Source organism: Mugil cephalus, chromosome 21, assembly GCF_022458985.1.
Source record: "Mugil cephalus isolate CIBA_MC_2020 chromosome 21, CIBA_Mcephalus_1.1, whole genome shotgun sequence".
Lineage (NCBI taxonomy): Eukaryota > Metazoa > Chordata > Actinopteri > Mugiliformes > Mugilidae > Mugil > Mugil cephalus.
This window is the reverse complement of record NC_061790.1, coordinates 4876577-4891447: the sequence shown is the minus strand read 5'-3', so window position 1 is coordinate 4891447 and position 14871 is coordinate 4876577. Positions and strand designations below refer to the sequence as shown.

General features: G+C 41.2%; 1 protein-coding gene across 2 annotated transcripts in view; it reads left to right on the top strand.

Moving 5' to 3' along the window:
• Positions 1-14871, top strand: part of LOC124999006 (disks large-associated protein 2-like) — a 103593-nt gene that overhangs the window by 79275 nt on the left and 9447 nt on the right. For both annotated transcript variants that reach the window (XM_047573737.1, XM_047573738.1), the window contains 6 exons: positions 1103-1159; positions 8427-8785; positions 10972-11057; positions 11142-11548; positions 11771-11862; positions 13475-13627. In XM_047573737.1, the coding sequence (XP_047429693.1) occupies positions 1103-1159; positions 8427-8785; positions 10972-11057; positions 11142-11548; positions 11771-11862; positions 13475-13627 (1154 nt within the window). The remainder of the gene's footprint in view (positions 1-1102; positions 1160-8426; positions 8786-10971; positions 11058-11141; positions 11549-11770; positions 11863-13474; positions 13628-14871) is intronic.

The following is a 14871-nucleotide window of genomic DNA, read 5'->3' as shown; positions in this document are numbered from 1 at the left end:
TTTTCCTCTTCAAGCTCGAGTTAGTGGCGCGTACCTCCAGCTGTGGAGTGGCTAATTCAGTAGCTGACTATAATAACTGTCCTTGTTTATTCTTCTAAGTCTTTGTCTGTGCGTGACAAGTTTTGTTGGCCTTACAATCCAAAACTTGAAATGTGCCTCTGTCAGGAGACGCGCTGTACTGTTAGAAATCAACTTGAATATTTGAATACTGAATGTCTCTTTATATAAAAGCCACAGAACAAATAAATACATCAGCGCTTTAATAATATCATTATTTTAGTTCAATTTATTCCATTAAGTGAAAACTTGATTTTCATATTTATGTCAATGAGTTGTGCCCTGTGTCTTATAATTATGTTTAATATGAAAAGGTAGACCTGTCTGTTTTTTTTTGTTGTTTTTTTAGATTCAGATGACGCATGTTATCTTGTCTTGTATGTTTTAGTGCATTACTGAGTGAACAGCTGACCCAAGCCTGATTAGTATGGACTGATCTTTAGGTTATGACACATGGTAAACGTTTAAGGGCAATGCAGATGGGCAACATTCCTTTGATAAACACTGATTATTCAAAGTTTAAACTCTTTGGATCATTGTCTCTTACTACGTGTATTTTCTTATCAGGCGCATTAAAGAGGTTGAGGCCTTTCATGGAGAATGTTGCCTATAAGCATTGCCTGTTAAGTTGCAAGTTGTGTGGTTACCCATAGAGAATGTCTGCATTTTGAGACAGAAACACAGCATATGTTCAGCAATTTGCCTCCGTGTCCCAGGATTTTTTCTGTGTTTGATTGTCTCACAGCATCTCAATGCACATGAAATCACAATGGGTCAAATGCACTTTACACTCTGCATCAAGATTCGAGAAAGTAACGCGAGGCCGCGTGCGTGCTGAGCATATCTGTGTTTCTCTCTCCTCACCTGGTAATGACCGACGTTACAAACGCAAAGAGAGAGAGAGAGAGATCGTCCTGTAAATACTTGTGGTGAGCTTTAGGCCTCTTGCGGTTGGTGTGCATATGCGAGACAGTTTTCTGATGTGCATCACTGTGTTCAGTGCCTGCGTCTGTCCTTTCTAACGGCCGCTGCTTGCTCCTTGCAGGGATTCAGTTTCGTCTCCCTACTTCCTGCAGCGTGGACCGCGCTCAGCCGCCTCCAGGTACCCGTCCGCCTCCATCCCTTCTCCTTTGCTCCATGCTAGCACTTGTCCTCGCAGGCACACTTTTCAGTTGCAGCCATAAATCCATGGACATAGCAAAGGGGTCCTGTTCTTATTGCTAGCTGAAGAAAAGACAAAAAATTTTTGCTTTTAAGTCTCAACCAACCCCATAAATATGGAGGCCATATAACGCGTTCTCAGATTCATAAATAACAGTATCCTTCACCAATAAACACAAACCTGATGGAAAGATGATGTTAATGATGAAACTTCAATTTAAGCAATAACACAAAAGAAATAAAAATTAAAACATTGCACTCTTACTTATGACTTTGTCCTTTCAAAATAAAAACTGCAGTGGATCATATTAAGAGTCACGGTGTTGGTGTTTGACGTACAATGTCAGGAACACAACCCAGATATCAGATTTAATGTTTTTGTGTCCCACAGGTTGGGAATCACTGGGCTAACGGTTGTTTAGCGTTTCAGTTTCAGTTTTCAGTTTCTTAATACACATGTAGCCGAGTCTTATGCTGAAAATCAGTGCAACTTTTTTTTAAATACCCACTAATTTTATTAGGTACGATAATGTAAACTAAATCCCCCTTCACAACTGTCCTCGTGTTCAGTATACGCCGATCAGGCATAACATTATGACCACAGACAGGAGGAGTAAATAACATTTAAACCGTCTTGTGACAAGTCAGCGTTCTGCTGGGAAACCTTTGGACCTGACATTCATGTGGATGTTGCACGTACCGCCCGCCTAGACCAGACCTTCCTGAAGGGCATGGTATTTGAGTCAGTAAAATTGGATCAATAAAATTGTCCAAACACATGTTTTTGTCCAATTTAAAGAAGAATAATGCATTGCCTGGCCAAAAAACATGTCACACACTCTACTAATTCATTGGATCGTCTTTAGCTTCGATTACAGCAGCATTCTCTGTGGCACTGTTTCACTAAGAAGCTGCAATGTTACCAGGTTTATTTTCATCCAGTGTTGCATTAATTTTTCACCAAGATCTTGTATTGATGACGTGAGAGTCTGACCACTGCGTAAAGCCTCCTCCAGCAGAGTCTGGACTCTGTGGCGACCAGTCCATGTATGATAGTGACGTCTCATGCTCCCTGAACCACTCTCTGACTATTTTAATGAATCCTGGCATCGTCATCTTAGAATATCCCTGTGTCATCAGGGGAGTAAAAAAATCCATTGATGGAATAACCTGGTCGTCCAGTATGTTCAGGCAGTCAGCTGACCTCATTGGGATTCCAGCTATAGCAACCTCACATCACAGCACTGCTCCCACAGACTTGTACAGTAGCCACTAGGCATGATGAGTGCATCTCCTCATCTGCCTCTCTTCTTACCCTGATGCCCCATCACTGTAGAACAGAATAAATCTGGACTCATCAGATCACATGACCTCCTTTCATTGCTCCAGAGTCCAATCTTTCTGCTCCCTAGTAAACTGAAGACCCTTTTTTCCTAGTTAGCCTCACTGATTAGTGGTATTTTACTGTTATTTTTCTTTGATTTGAATCATGATTTGTTTCTGAACACATTTCTTCCTCCAAGACGATGGTTCCCCACTATCCTACCAGTTTTTTAATAATGCGTTGGACAGTTCTTAAGCCAGTTTTAGTAGTTTCTGCTTCAATCTCCTTAGATGTTTTCTCTGCTTAATGCATGACCCTTCTCAAACAGACAAACATCTTTCCCACGACCACGGGACGTGTTTTCCCACATGGTTGTTTAAGAAATGAGAAGTTACTCATTACATCAGTTGGGGTTAAATAACTTGCTGAAAGATAATCACCCATGCACTCATTATCCAATAGGAGGCTTGGACCTGTTTGCTTAGTTAATCTGTCGTCTGGATTTACAACATTTACATTTACATTTTCAGCGTTTATGTTTTTCTTTATGATAGTGATAATTTAATACAAATATATTTGATATTTGTATTAAATTATTTATATTTTCAAAGAAAGAGCAACTTACAGATGTCTAAAATACATGTTGGCCTCAATGTGTTCTGCTGCAGGGCTGATCAATCAGTCTGCAATTATTCAGCTGTGTCTTCTTATATTGGCAAAGTGTCAGAAAATGGATAAAAAGTGGCCCTATAAGACAGAGAGAGTGAGAGCTCCAAAGTACTTGTGAGTCCGTGGCGCCTGATTTGCAACTTAAATAATTAATAGTAAATGTATTTCCTGACAACTGACCAATCAGCTAATTAGGCAACATGTCTCACTGCTCGTCCCCCGTCACCGTGATGAGGCGTCCTTGTAACTCCCTCGAAGCACAGCCAGACACGAGTGGCTTTCTTGAAACGGGTTCATTGATGCTTGTCCTCGATCCACCATGAAAACTAAACACACAGCGTCAGTGACAAAACAGGAGGTTAACGTAGCAATAAAAATCATTTTAACAAAGGAAAATACAGACAAACAAAACAAATACTCCTTAGGGCTGCATGCAGCTAAGGGAATATTCTTCAGCACTCTCATGTGACCAGCATCAGAAATATCACCATATCTCCGTGTCCTTCTTGTTTATTTCCTATCACTTAACCCTTAGATGCATGACCTACCAATACCTACACTTTTCCATGAGTGCAGTCAAACATAACCTCAATTAGAATCAATGCATTTTATGCTGTAAATTTAAGAATTTTTGTTTAAAGATGATGTTTTTTTTTTATATTATATTTTGGTCAACAAAAGAATTATTTCATATCTCAGTGGTGGTGGTCGTGGTAAACTACCTCAGTTGATAAAGATATTAGGTTGATATGGTATAAAAAATGCTTGGGGTCATTTGGATATGTGGTACAAGTGTGGGGTAGTTACTTACAAAAAATAGAATAGAATTACATACAAAGCCAAATGGCCTCATATCAAAGACAATTTATTTAAGGAATACATGGAAGACTAAATGATCAATTTTTAACATTACCAAGATATTGGGGAAAAAAACTCAGCTCGTTTTTGACCCCATCTATGCATCTAGGGTGTTAATGAGGCACTTTCAAAATAAAATACTGCTACTAAATATAATAGTACGAGACTAAAAGTAACTTATATGAATTCTTATGACGTTGAATAAAAAGAAAAACAAATGGGATAAATTATCTAAAAAATATCCTGCTCAGTGTTGAGTCGCATGAAGTTTTAAATAATTGTTATGGAAAAGTAGCTGGAGGTGAGGAGATTACATACGTTTTATTTGTGTTTTTTATGAATATATCAGTACTTATCTAAACATATCGCATCGTCTGTTCTAAAAGGTATAAACTACCACTGTTTATGTGTGATAAAAATTTTGTACATTTAAACTGAACTGCAGCACACGCTCACCGCATGAAACCCGGGTCCATTTAGTCTTGGCTGCATCTCCCTTGCGTGGGTCTGTTTACTGAACTGGCCAGTGATGCAGTGCTTAGCCAAACAATCCAGTTCAAACACAGCCACACATAACTGACTAAACAAAGGGTGGGAATCATTCCTGGACTGTATTAGCAAAAGATTTCAGCTGCAGTATTTAGCAGAGAGAGAGAGACCGGGGGGTGGAGGGGGGCTCTGTAGCTGCCTCTCATGCTTCTTCTCAGTGATTGATTCAGAAGCATCAAGGGATCCGTCCGTATGCTGACGAGTACTATGATGGAGAGAACAGGTGCTGCACGAGCTGAGCAAAAAGTACCAGGAACCCAGGCTCCCTACACAAAATGTGACGGGACGTGCGACTGCATTGCAGAAGTGATGATCTTGAGGCTTCTCTTTCTTCCTGGCTGTTAATGAGCCCCACTATTATCAGTCACTGTTCTACTTATACGTACGGCAAAGTGAGGTGTGATGAGTAAAAACCCCACAGTGCTTGTTATTTCTCAAACAAATGCTGCGACTGAGGCTCCAGGTGCTCCCCACTCCTCCTCGCGCCGTGTCGAATGCCAGCGCAAGAGACGATGAGACATCTGCAGAGGTGTTTTACATTCAGCACGGTTCCGTCTTTGTCACACAGCGCACAATGACTCGCCACTTTTGTTCGAGATTAGTTCCAGCACATCTACTGCAGATCACTAACTTCACCGCATCACAGATCGCGCCGCCAGAAAGGGAAAGGAGTGGGGCACTCCAGCACAGTAGGGCACGACACAAGAAGCATTTAGATCCTGAACTAATCCGGGCGCTCATCTAACTTCAAGTCCTGTTTTCAAAAACAGTGAACATGCAGAAAAGTAGAGTATCAACGTTTTTTTGTTGCAGCAGGTGGAGCTAATTTAACTAATTAAGGAATTATGTTTTTTTCCCTTTTTGAGTTTGTCTGCAAACTTACTTTTAAATACCATTGTTAAATGGAAATACAAAGAAGCAGGAACTTGAACTGTGCATAAAACTACACTCACGCGTCACTCAATTCAAACAAATATCATTGAATGTCAGTGTAAGTCGTCTGCAAAGGTGTTGCCTGTACATTTTTAAAAACGTAGAGAACAGTTTCAACTGATAAAGATGAGGAGTTTACAGGAGGACATCTGGTGTCCAGTCAGTGTTACTGCAATGCTGCTTTTATTTGGTGTAGGGACAGTCCTCACATTATATGGAGACGCAACAAGTCCAGGTACGGTCAAGTAATTAAATTAATTCTTCATCAAACACTAACCTGAGCAAATGGCTGCATAATTGCGTCCAGTGCATAAATGTAGGCGACAAATGTACTTCCAAATGTCAGCCCATTTAGACAAGCATCAAGTGCATGAATGAACCGCACAAAAAAACATGTCTTTAATTAGTGCCCTGCTGTAGGACTACCACTGAGTTTTCCCCCCATGATTAAATGAACAGTCTAACATCTCAATCATTGACCAAAAAAAAGGATTTAGGCAGAAGCCCGAGTCTTAAACAATATGCCTATCCTATATAATCAAACTGAATATCTACAGAAAAAGATAAAAGTTAAACTATTCAAATAAAAACAAACAAAATCAATTGCTACAACATCCAAGTTAAGTCACTTCAAACTCTGTTTCCTTTCCTTATAATCTTCTATCATCTTACATTTCAGGACGTTTTTTTTAAAAGATTTGTATAGATCAACATAACTTCAGTTTATCACATAGTCCATTCATTAATTTCACACCAAGAACTGAAACACATCTCTATTTTACATTTGTTCTTGCTTTTCATATTTCAGAAATATAGAGCCATCCTAAATTATGTTCCCTCTCTTAATTTGAAAAAACGTTTAACGCCATCAGGGTTTCTTTTTAATTTCCACTCCCTTTAAATTAAATTTTATTTCACAATTTTTTCTAGCTCCACTATATTTTTCACTAATATAGCGCTACAAAAACAGCACTGTCATCAGGCTTTTCTCATTAAAAAGGTTATAAAAAAATATCCATTTTGGAAAAGAATTATATCTGTACATTTTCTTTATAATAATATATGTATGTATGTAATTGTAATTGTAAAAATACATGTAGAAATACAAATATTTTTGTCATTCTGTTTGCTTTTTTGTTATTTCTGTTGCGGGTACCAAGCAGTCTTCAACATTTTCAGTTCACAGAATCGGTGAAACATGCCACTGTGTAAAAATAGAAGTTGTGGAGTTGCATACTGCCTGAGTCACTGATATTTTGGTAGCCACCTGCTGCTCCTCGCTTCCAGCCTCTTAAAGTTGGAGGGAAGTCAAGTCTGTGACTGGATTTAGTTTCATGGAGACAGACCCGTGGTTCTGTCATTTCTTACTGCTCATAATTACCTGTGAGTGAAAGTGGTCTGCGTGTGTGTGTGTGTGTGTGTTTGTGTGCGTGATGTGTTTGGAGCTGCGTCTGCACTTGTTAACACTTGTAAACAGTGGGTGTTTGAGTAGGCAATGCACACCAAGCTCGCTGTAGGTAATGTATTCAGCATGCTGAATATTTTATAACATAGGTTTGTAAAAATGAATGGATGTGTGAATGAATGGGAGACTTCACAAGTAGATTGATCAAAGCGCTGCAGGGGCGAATGACTGATTTTTCAAAAGGCACACTGTGGATCGGTCTTTAGGCAGCTCACAGGAAAAAAAAAAAAACTGAGCTGTAACTCACAGTCTCATTGTTCTTTGTGATTCATTTAAAGTTCCCATCTTTTCTTAAGTGTGAAGCTCGTTTGAAATGGTTTCTGAGGTGAGAATGAGACGATAAAGTCACGAATCAAGATAATAGATATTCACCTTTATGTGATTAGCCATTGTGTTCAAACCACATAGGGACATTTTCCTCTGGATGTAAGCTCCATAGCTAGGCTTAGCAGATAAATGATAGTGTGGTTAAATTAATGGCGTAAGTTCATTTCTGTATGGTAATGTCATGAAACAGAAATATGTCTATTTTATAGTAAATCAGGATTCTCCTGAGAAAGTTAAACCATAGGATGCAAAATGTTTGGTTGATTAGATATTTTTTATATGTGTGTATATATATATATATATATTTAATTTTCCCCCACAATTTAAAATTTAAACTACTATTAATCTACTTAAACTCTCAGTCAGTTCGGGGGTCCTTGGCCTGAAAAACATTGAAGACCCTCAATTTAGACTACTCAGGCTACTACTCAAAATAATGTTTTTAAACAGATCCATAGCATCTGCATCTTGGCATTGGCACAGTGGAATCATTTAGGAAGAAGACGTACTGTACATATTACACATACACTTCAGATCCATCTTGATTTGTGCACCCAATAACACACACGCCCTACCCCAAGTAAAACAAGTAAAATATGTTTTTAAATGCAATATTTACCCATGAATCACCGTTAAAGTTTCCATTATGTAATAAAACTAATAATTTCTGCATACGCTCAATAACTATTGTACGTCAGTGTTTTATTATTCCTTTGCACAGCAAGTGGAGTTGGTGGCCTTCCAACTCTGCCGCTGTGAGGTCCATCTGGATGGATTACCATCAAGTTCTCATTTGCACTTGAAAGAGCAATTCTTTCCCATAATTCTTCATTGCACTTACCCAACACACATGGTCGCGTTACAAAAGCCACTGCCGCTTTCCACTTACTGACATGTGAAAGGGCCCTGATGCCACGTCTCCCATTACACTATGAGCCACTTCTGTCACACACTGCAGTACTGGCCCTTTTCAGCTTCGGCCACATTTGTCACTCTTATGATTTTTTTTTTTATTATTTATTTTTTATCCTCTACCTTTGTCTTGCCTTGTCCTCGTCCTCTCATCCTGCTTGTGCTATCCAGTGGTATCATATCCTCCCAGTTACAAGAAGACTCCACCTCCTGTGCCCCCGCGCACCACCACCAAGCCTCTTATCTCTGTGACAGCCCAGAGCAGTACAGAGTCCACCCAAGATGCCTACCAGGAGGGCAGGCATCCGCGTGGGGGCCTGTGGACCACGGATAGCCTCGGCCGTCCCATCTACAGCTCCACGGACAGCCTGGACAGCACCAAGGCGGTCACCATGGCCATGGAGTCGGCGGCAGGAAAGAGGCACACGTCTTTAGGCAGCCACACCTCCGTCCAGACGTGCGACAAAGCGGTGCTGGTGTCCAAGGCCGAGGAGTACCTCAAAACCCCACGCTCCTCTATCGGGATACAGGTAACAAAACCAGTCTACTCCTTTTGTCTTGTTCTAACTTTGATATACAGAGTTTTAATATGAAGGGTGTCCAAAATGAATTAAAACCATACGTTGGCTCTAAATTTTAATACAAGAAAGTCACTTTTTCCCAACAACGACATAAAAGTTTCATTAAGCGATTTGTCACTTTGACATTTCTTGCAGTAAATAAATAAACAAATAACAAGAGAATGGAAAAACAGCTCCTGCCCTCAAGCTTAGTACAAGTAAGTGATGTTACATATTGCCAGTGGTGGGCCATGCATTTTCCACATAGGCCTTCAATGACCTCCTACCTTATTCAAAACACCTCTTAACTTGAAATGTGCTAGCTAGTCCTAGCTAGCTCCAGGATTAGACGGCCCTTCATCACAATATCTAATATCCAGCTTTTCCTCCAAAGTTTGTCGTGAAAATGTCTTCCTAGGAAGATTCTAGTAGCCTCTCCTTCTTCTACCGCCATCGTGGGTTCGACAAATAGCAACCAAAACGTTAACAGAGACCATTTGCTTGTGCAGTTCGCAACAGATGAACATGAACTGCTAGCCTGGCGTTAATGTAGCAATTCTCTGACTCTCTAATCAGAGGACGTGAAAACACTAACACTGCCATAAGCCATAGAAAAGGCTTAAAAATACCAACTTGAAAGGTGATTAATTAAAGGAACAGCGTTATTACTATGTGTTTCAAGCTTCAGCCGCCTACAGTTCGATGTCGATTCAGTAAAATGGCAAAATATATACACAAAAGATGTAAATATAATCCATTGTACTGACTAGAACTTAAGAAAGAGTTCTCCTCTGACCCTGATAGCCAAGGCTAGGGCTTATTGTTATTGTTGCTGACCTGAAAGTGGCAAACACACCCTTTCCTCAACTGGGTCAGGCTAGCTAGCTAGTTAGCTCAGTATTAGGCGGCTTTTCATCACAATATCCAGCTTCAAAAGTCTGTCGTGAAAATGTCTTTCTATGAATTAATATCGCTCCCTATCCAACTGCGTCTTTTACCTCTTGAACACATTTACTTTCCAAGGAGTTTCACCGCAAAAAAAGAAACAACTAAAGAAGAACTTGTGTTCTTAGTGTCTGACTAACATCGGCAGCCCTGCATGTGCTGAAGGCAAGTGTCCACTGTTGTTAACTCTGTGTTTGGAGTTTGCCCATGTGGACCACTTCGTTCTCTGCTGTGGGCCATTCTGCACATTTGTCCGTGGAAATCTCTCCAGCTGTTGACAGTGCGCCAGGCCCTGAACGAGAAATCCAATTAATTGATATTGCTATTGTAAGGTTTGTTGTTGCTATGTGTCTTTGAAGAGTCTCGGCCTTCCAGGTCATGGGATCTGCATCTGAAACAAAGACAGAATAAAACAGCTGAACTTGTTAGAGGTTCTGTGAAGATGTTTCACCACTCATCTCATCATCTATGTAGGTTGGGCGGTGCGGAAGACTAGGCTAGCTGCCTTTGTTTTATCTTTGTTTTAAATATTTAACTGCAGCCTCAGTAGTGCCAAACTCCCAGAGTCTCTATAAAGAGAGTTTCTGGAACTAGAAACCACAATATAAGTATCGTTATATTCAGGATGGCTACACATTTTAAATTTCCAAATTCCATACATTGTCCAGACCCTAATTTCCGGGCATTTAAGTAAATAGTTGTGTATCATGTAAATAAATTATGGAATTAATCATCTGTTTTGATTAATCTGAATATATATATATATTATCATGTCACAGAAGATTAAAGCTAGGTAATGTAGCTCATACAAGTTAAGACTATACTTTCCATACTTGCATATTAGATCGGTCCTGGTGTCTGCTGGTATTTTAAATCATTATAATCTTAAAATAGGTAGTTTTATTGTTCAGTAAAGGACGACTTTTTGAATAGTTATGGACAAAATGCACTGACTGATGAAGTAAATCATTTCTAAATGAAATGACATTCATCAAATGTTTTTATTCATGTATTTTTAAATGCACAAACACATGGTACATGAAGTACTTTATAATTCATGTGGGATTGTTGTTTGTATTGTATTTTTTGTGTGTCTCTTGATTGTGTTTAATTTCAGCTACTTATGCCCTTTTTCAAGTGGACAAATAAAGCAAATTAAATTGAATTGAACTGAACTGACTGTGATTGGCCTGTGGTCTGTATTTATTTAGGTGGAAACTGTGACAGACTCTGAGACTGACACTAAAGGCCTTCCTCAGTTCCATTCTATAGGAATCCAGGTGGAGGATCACAAACGGTACGTGGATCGGACAGCGCAAAGCGCCTTGGTGCATGTGTTATTTTTCTTTGTGCGTTCTCCTCTCATTGTCGTCCTCGCCAGGCACGGGAGGTTCAAACGCTCCAACAGCGTGACGACTGCAGTGCAGGCGGACATGGAGCTGGAGGGCTTTCCCTCCATGGAGGACAAAGGTCTCCAGTTCGGAGGTGCCTTCGGCCGCCACTCCGAGCCCAGCACGCCGACGCAGTACGGCGCCATCCGCACGGTGCGAACACAGGGTCTGTTTAGCTACAGGGAGGACTACCGGCCTTCCAGCGGGCCCTCCAGCCCGCAGCCCGAATCCTGGCTGGTCGAACCCAGCCTGGAGAGCACCGACACGGGCCGAGTGTCCCCCCTCCGCAGGGACGGCAGCTGGTTCATGCAGCTCCTTCACAACGAAACCAAGCGGTTGGAGGGATGGTGCAAAGAGATGGAGAGGGAGGCGGAGGAGCACGACTTGTCAGAGGAGAGTGAGTGTCCCTGATTGTGTCTTTCTGGGGTACGCCGTCACACCAGAAGTGAACACTGTCACTGGTAGCTGTCACGCTGAGAAGGGAAATTACAAAATTGTGTTGTTGTGAGCAGACTGGATTCTTGTGAATGAATTGCTCAACATGTTGACTTTTGCCCAAGCTGTCGTGATCAAACCGGTCCTCGCCTTGTCTCTCTTTGTTTGTGTGTGTGTCCTCCAGTCCTAGGAAAAATCCGGAGTGCTGTTGGAAGTGCTCAGCTGCTAATGTCTCAAAAGTTTCAGCAGTTTTATTGGCTATGCCAGCAGAATCTGGTGAGTAATGCTCGTGTTTTGAATATGCAACATTTAAAATAATAACAAAAGATTAGGGGTGAACTTGCTCGTTTTGGAGTTTGAGAAGGTGCCTCGTCCTGACGCTGCACTTCCAGAAATAGACCACAGCGATCGATCGATGGAGGAGCAGTCGCTCTGCTGCTATTGACCCCACAGTAAACGGAAGGGGAATTCCAATAGGAAGCAGCACCTGTGTTGAGCCTATCCATTAATGCACAGTGGCAGCAGTCTGAATGGGAAGTCAGACTTTGAATAATGGACTGCCACGCCGTCTCTCTGTTTAGCCATCATGTCACGTCTACTGGAATCTCATACGCATTCTCATGCTAACCATCCACAGACTCAGCATATATCAGAAGATGGGTGAAGGGATGCTTCTGCAGATACGACAGAAAGAAAGAGACAGGCAGAAACTTAATCACACATTTCTAATTAAAACAAAAAAAAATGAAATGAAATGCATAAGCTTGCGGAGGTGGCTGCTCTCTCGCTGCCTTGTGTTTTTTTTGGGTTTTTTTTTAATATGTTGGTGCGCTTTGACTCAGCGTGCTGCTCTCTTCTGGACCGCTCTCTCTCCCCCTCTCTCCTTACAGATAATAGGATGATGAATTAAGTCTAACATTGGTAGTGACAAGCCTTAGATTGCCCTGAGCCTTCAGACGTGTCTGAATGAGAGAACAACTCTGTTTCCCTGCTGGACGGAGGAAGAACTGCGGCTTGTGTCTATAAAAAGCTCTGGACGTGCTGTTGAAGTTTGGCTTCGCAGTCCGTTTCTTGGACTGGGTGTCACTCATTCTGCTGCCGGAGACGACGATGAGCACGCGGCTCTGTGTGGCTCACTGATTGTATGCGTTGCGATTTGCAATTTAAACAAGATCATCCAACTGGGTAGATAGCCTGGAAGCTAGACCTACTTCTCCACGCACAGTCGTATTCTACACCAATCATCCATAACATTATGACCACTGACAGGGGAAGTCAATACAACTGTCATTGCTGGGACACCTTTGGACCTGTCATTCATGTGGATGTTATGTACCACCCACCTAGACCAGACTGGCACCTCCACCCCGTAGCAATGTCAACTCAAAAAGATATGAAGAACAGCACAAGGTCTCCAAATTTACTAGATCCCAAACTGATCTGCGGGCAGATCCACAGAGGCCCCTCCCCTCAACCTATAGGACCCAAAGGTGGTCATAATGTTATGCTTGTAGTCTTATTTTGTTTTGAGGTCAGTGTAATGGGTGATGGTTATCTCAAGGTAATCACCATAGGTGACTGCAATGTCTCTTTCATTCTGCCATGTTTTATGAATTCCTTTTGTGTGTGACCATTAAATGAACCTTCAGCACACAATGGACCAACACGGCTGTAAAAAGCAAGGGAAGGCAGTTAAAGGATGCCCCTAGAATCTGTCATTAGAGGTTGGGAGACAACATTGGTGGTCTGCTGCCACCCAGTGGTCAGTTCAGTGGGGTTCAAATGGTGCCTCTGAATCCTAGCAAGACTGAAAAGTAATTGGGGGACACAAAACAACAACAACAAAACAAACAAACACGAAGAGTTGTCCACCCTATTGTCTCTTTAGGACCCCAGTGCCATGCCCAGACCCACATCTCAGGACTTGGCTGGATTCTGGGACCTTTTGCAGCTTTCCATCGATGACGTCACTGCCAAGTTTGATGAGCTGCAGCAGATCAAGAGCAACCAGTGGCAGCTGGTGGAGAGCCCAGAGAAGAAGGTAAAGCTGTTAGTGTTGGGTTTCACACACACACACACACACTTTTAATAATTAGCCTTAATGGGCGCCAGATGAGCTTGCTGAGCGATGGAGGAATTACACACTAACAGCTCTCATTTTTAGGCTTGGGACCAGCAGGAGTTTACAGAGTATGAACGAGGCAGTAACACCAGTTTGATTTAGAAAACTAGCGGCTTCATCTCAGAAGCTTAATTTTCCATCAATAGAATCACTTATCATCATATTCCATTTATTTAGGTGGTTGTGGTTGGTAAAGCAGGTGGTAGAAGTATAACCGGTATAACGCATACTACCACAGAAGACTACTGTAATTTAAATAAAGAAGCCAATAAGCTATAATGACTGTTCAGGTGAAGATACTAATTGCCTGTTTTCCATCATAATGTGAGCAATCATTTGATGCTGAACAAAGTGAAGGTGCAGCCTGCAGCTCTTCATCCAGCAGCTCACTGTGGCTGCTCCTTGTTCCACATTTCCCATTACTCAATATTTAAAACTGATCTGCAGTGAAAAACCACAAATGAAACAAAAAAACAGGTCATTTTAGATAAGGATATGCAGTGGTAGTGCTTGACGCTCCTTATCTCAGCAGAATTTTTAAAATTTGATTTCAAAGTATGTCCGATTGCACCCTGCAGGACAATTGTTAATTATCAAAAAAGATATAAAACATTAATGCCCTTAAACATCCCTGAAACAGCACTTTAACTCTGGCTTAAATAAGAGCACGTTCATAAGACTGGTGATTGTAGCTGAGGGAGCTGCGTTTTAGAACCTTTATATGGTAATGCACTTTTTAGAAATAGACAAGAACCTTCAGGGCACTTGGATAATTATCTTGATGCCACAGTTAAAGTTGAAGGGAGTTATTTACCTCCAGCAGTTAATAGACACAATCTCCATGAAGCTGCTGGGACACAGATGCTCCATAGTGCTTCTGCCCTTAAATGCAGAAACACTTACTTTGCACATAGAAGTTATCACACGAAATATGTTTTACTAGTTTCCTTACTGGCAAATTCTCACGTTGAGGTTTGGCCATGTAATCAGTCATTTTCTGTTATCATTTCTTAAATTTGGCTCCCCCTGGTGACTGGAAGCTGCAGCGTAGGTCATAAGCTCCACCTACTCCATGTTAGTAGATGGACCAAACTAAAACACACTGGACACGGTGTCCAGTTTTATACAGTCTATGGTCAATGATCTGTCCATGATGCTGACAT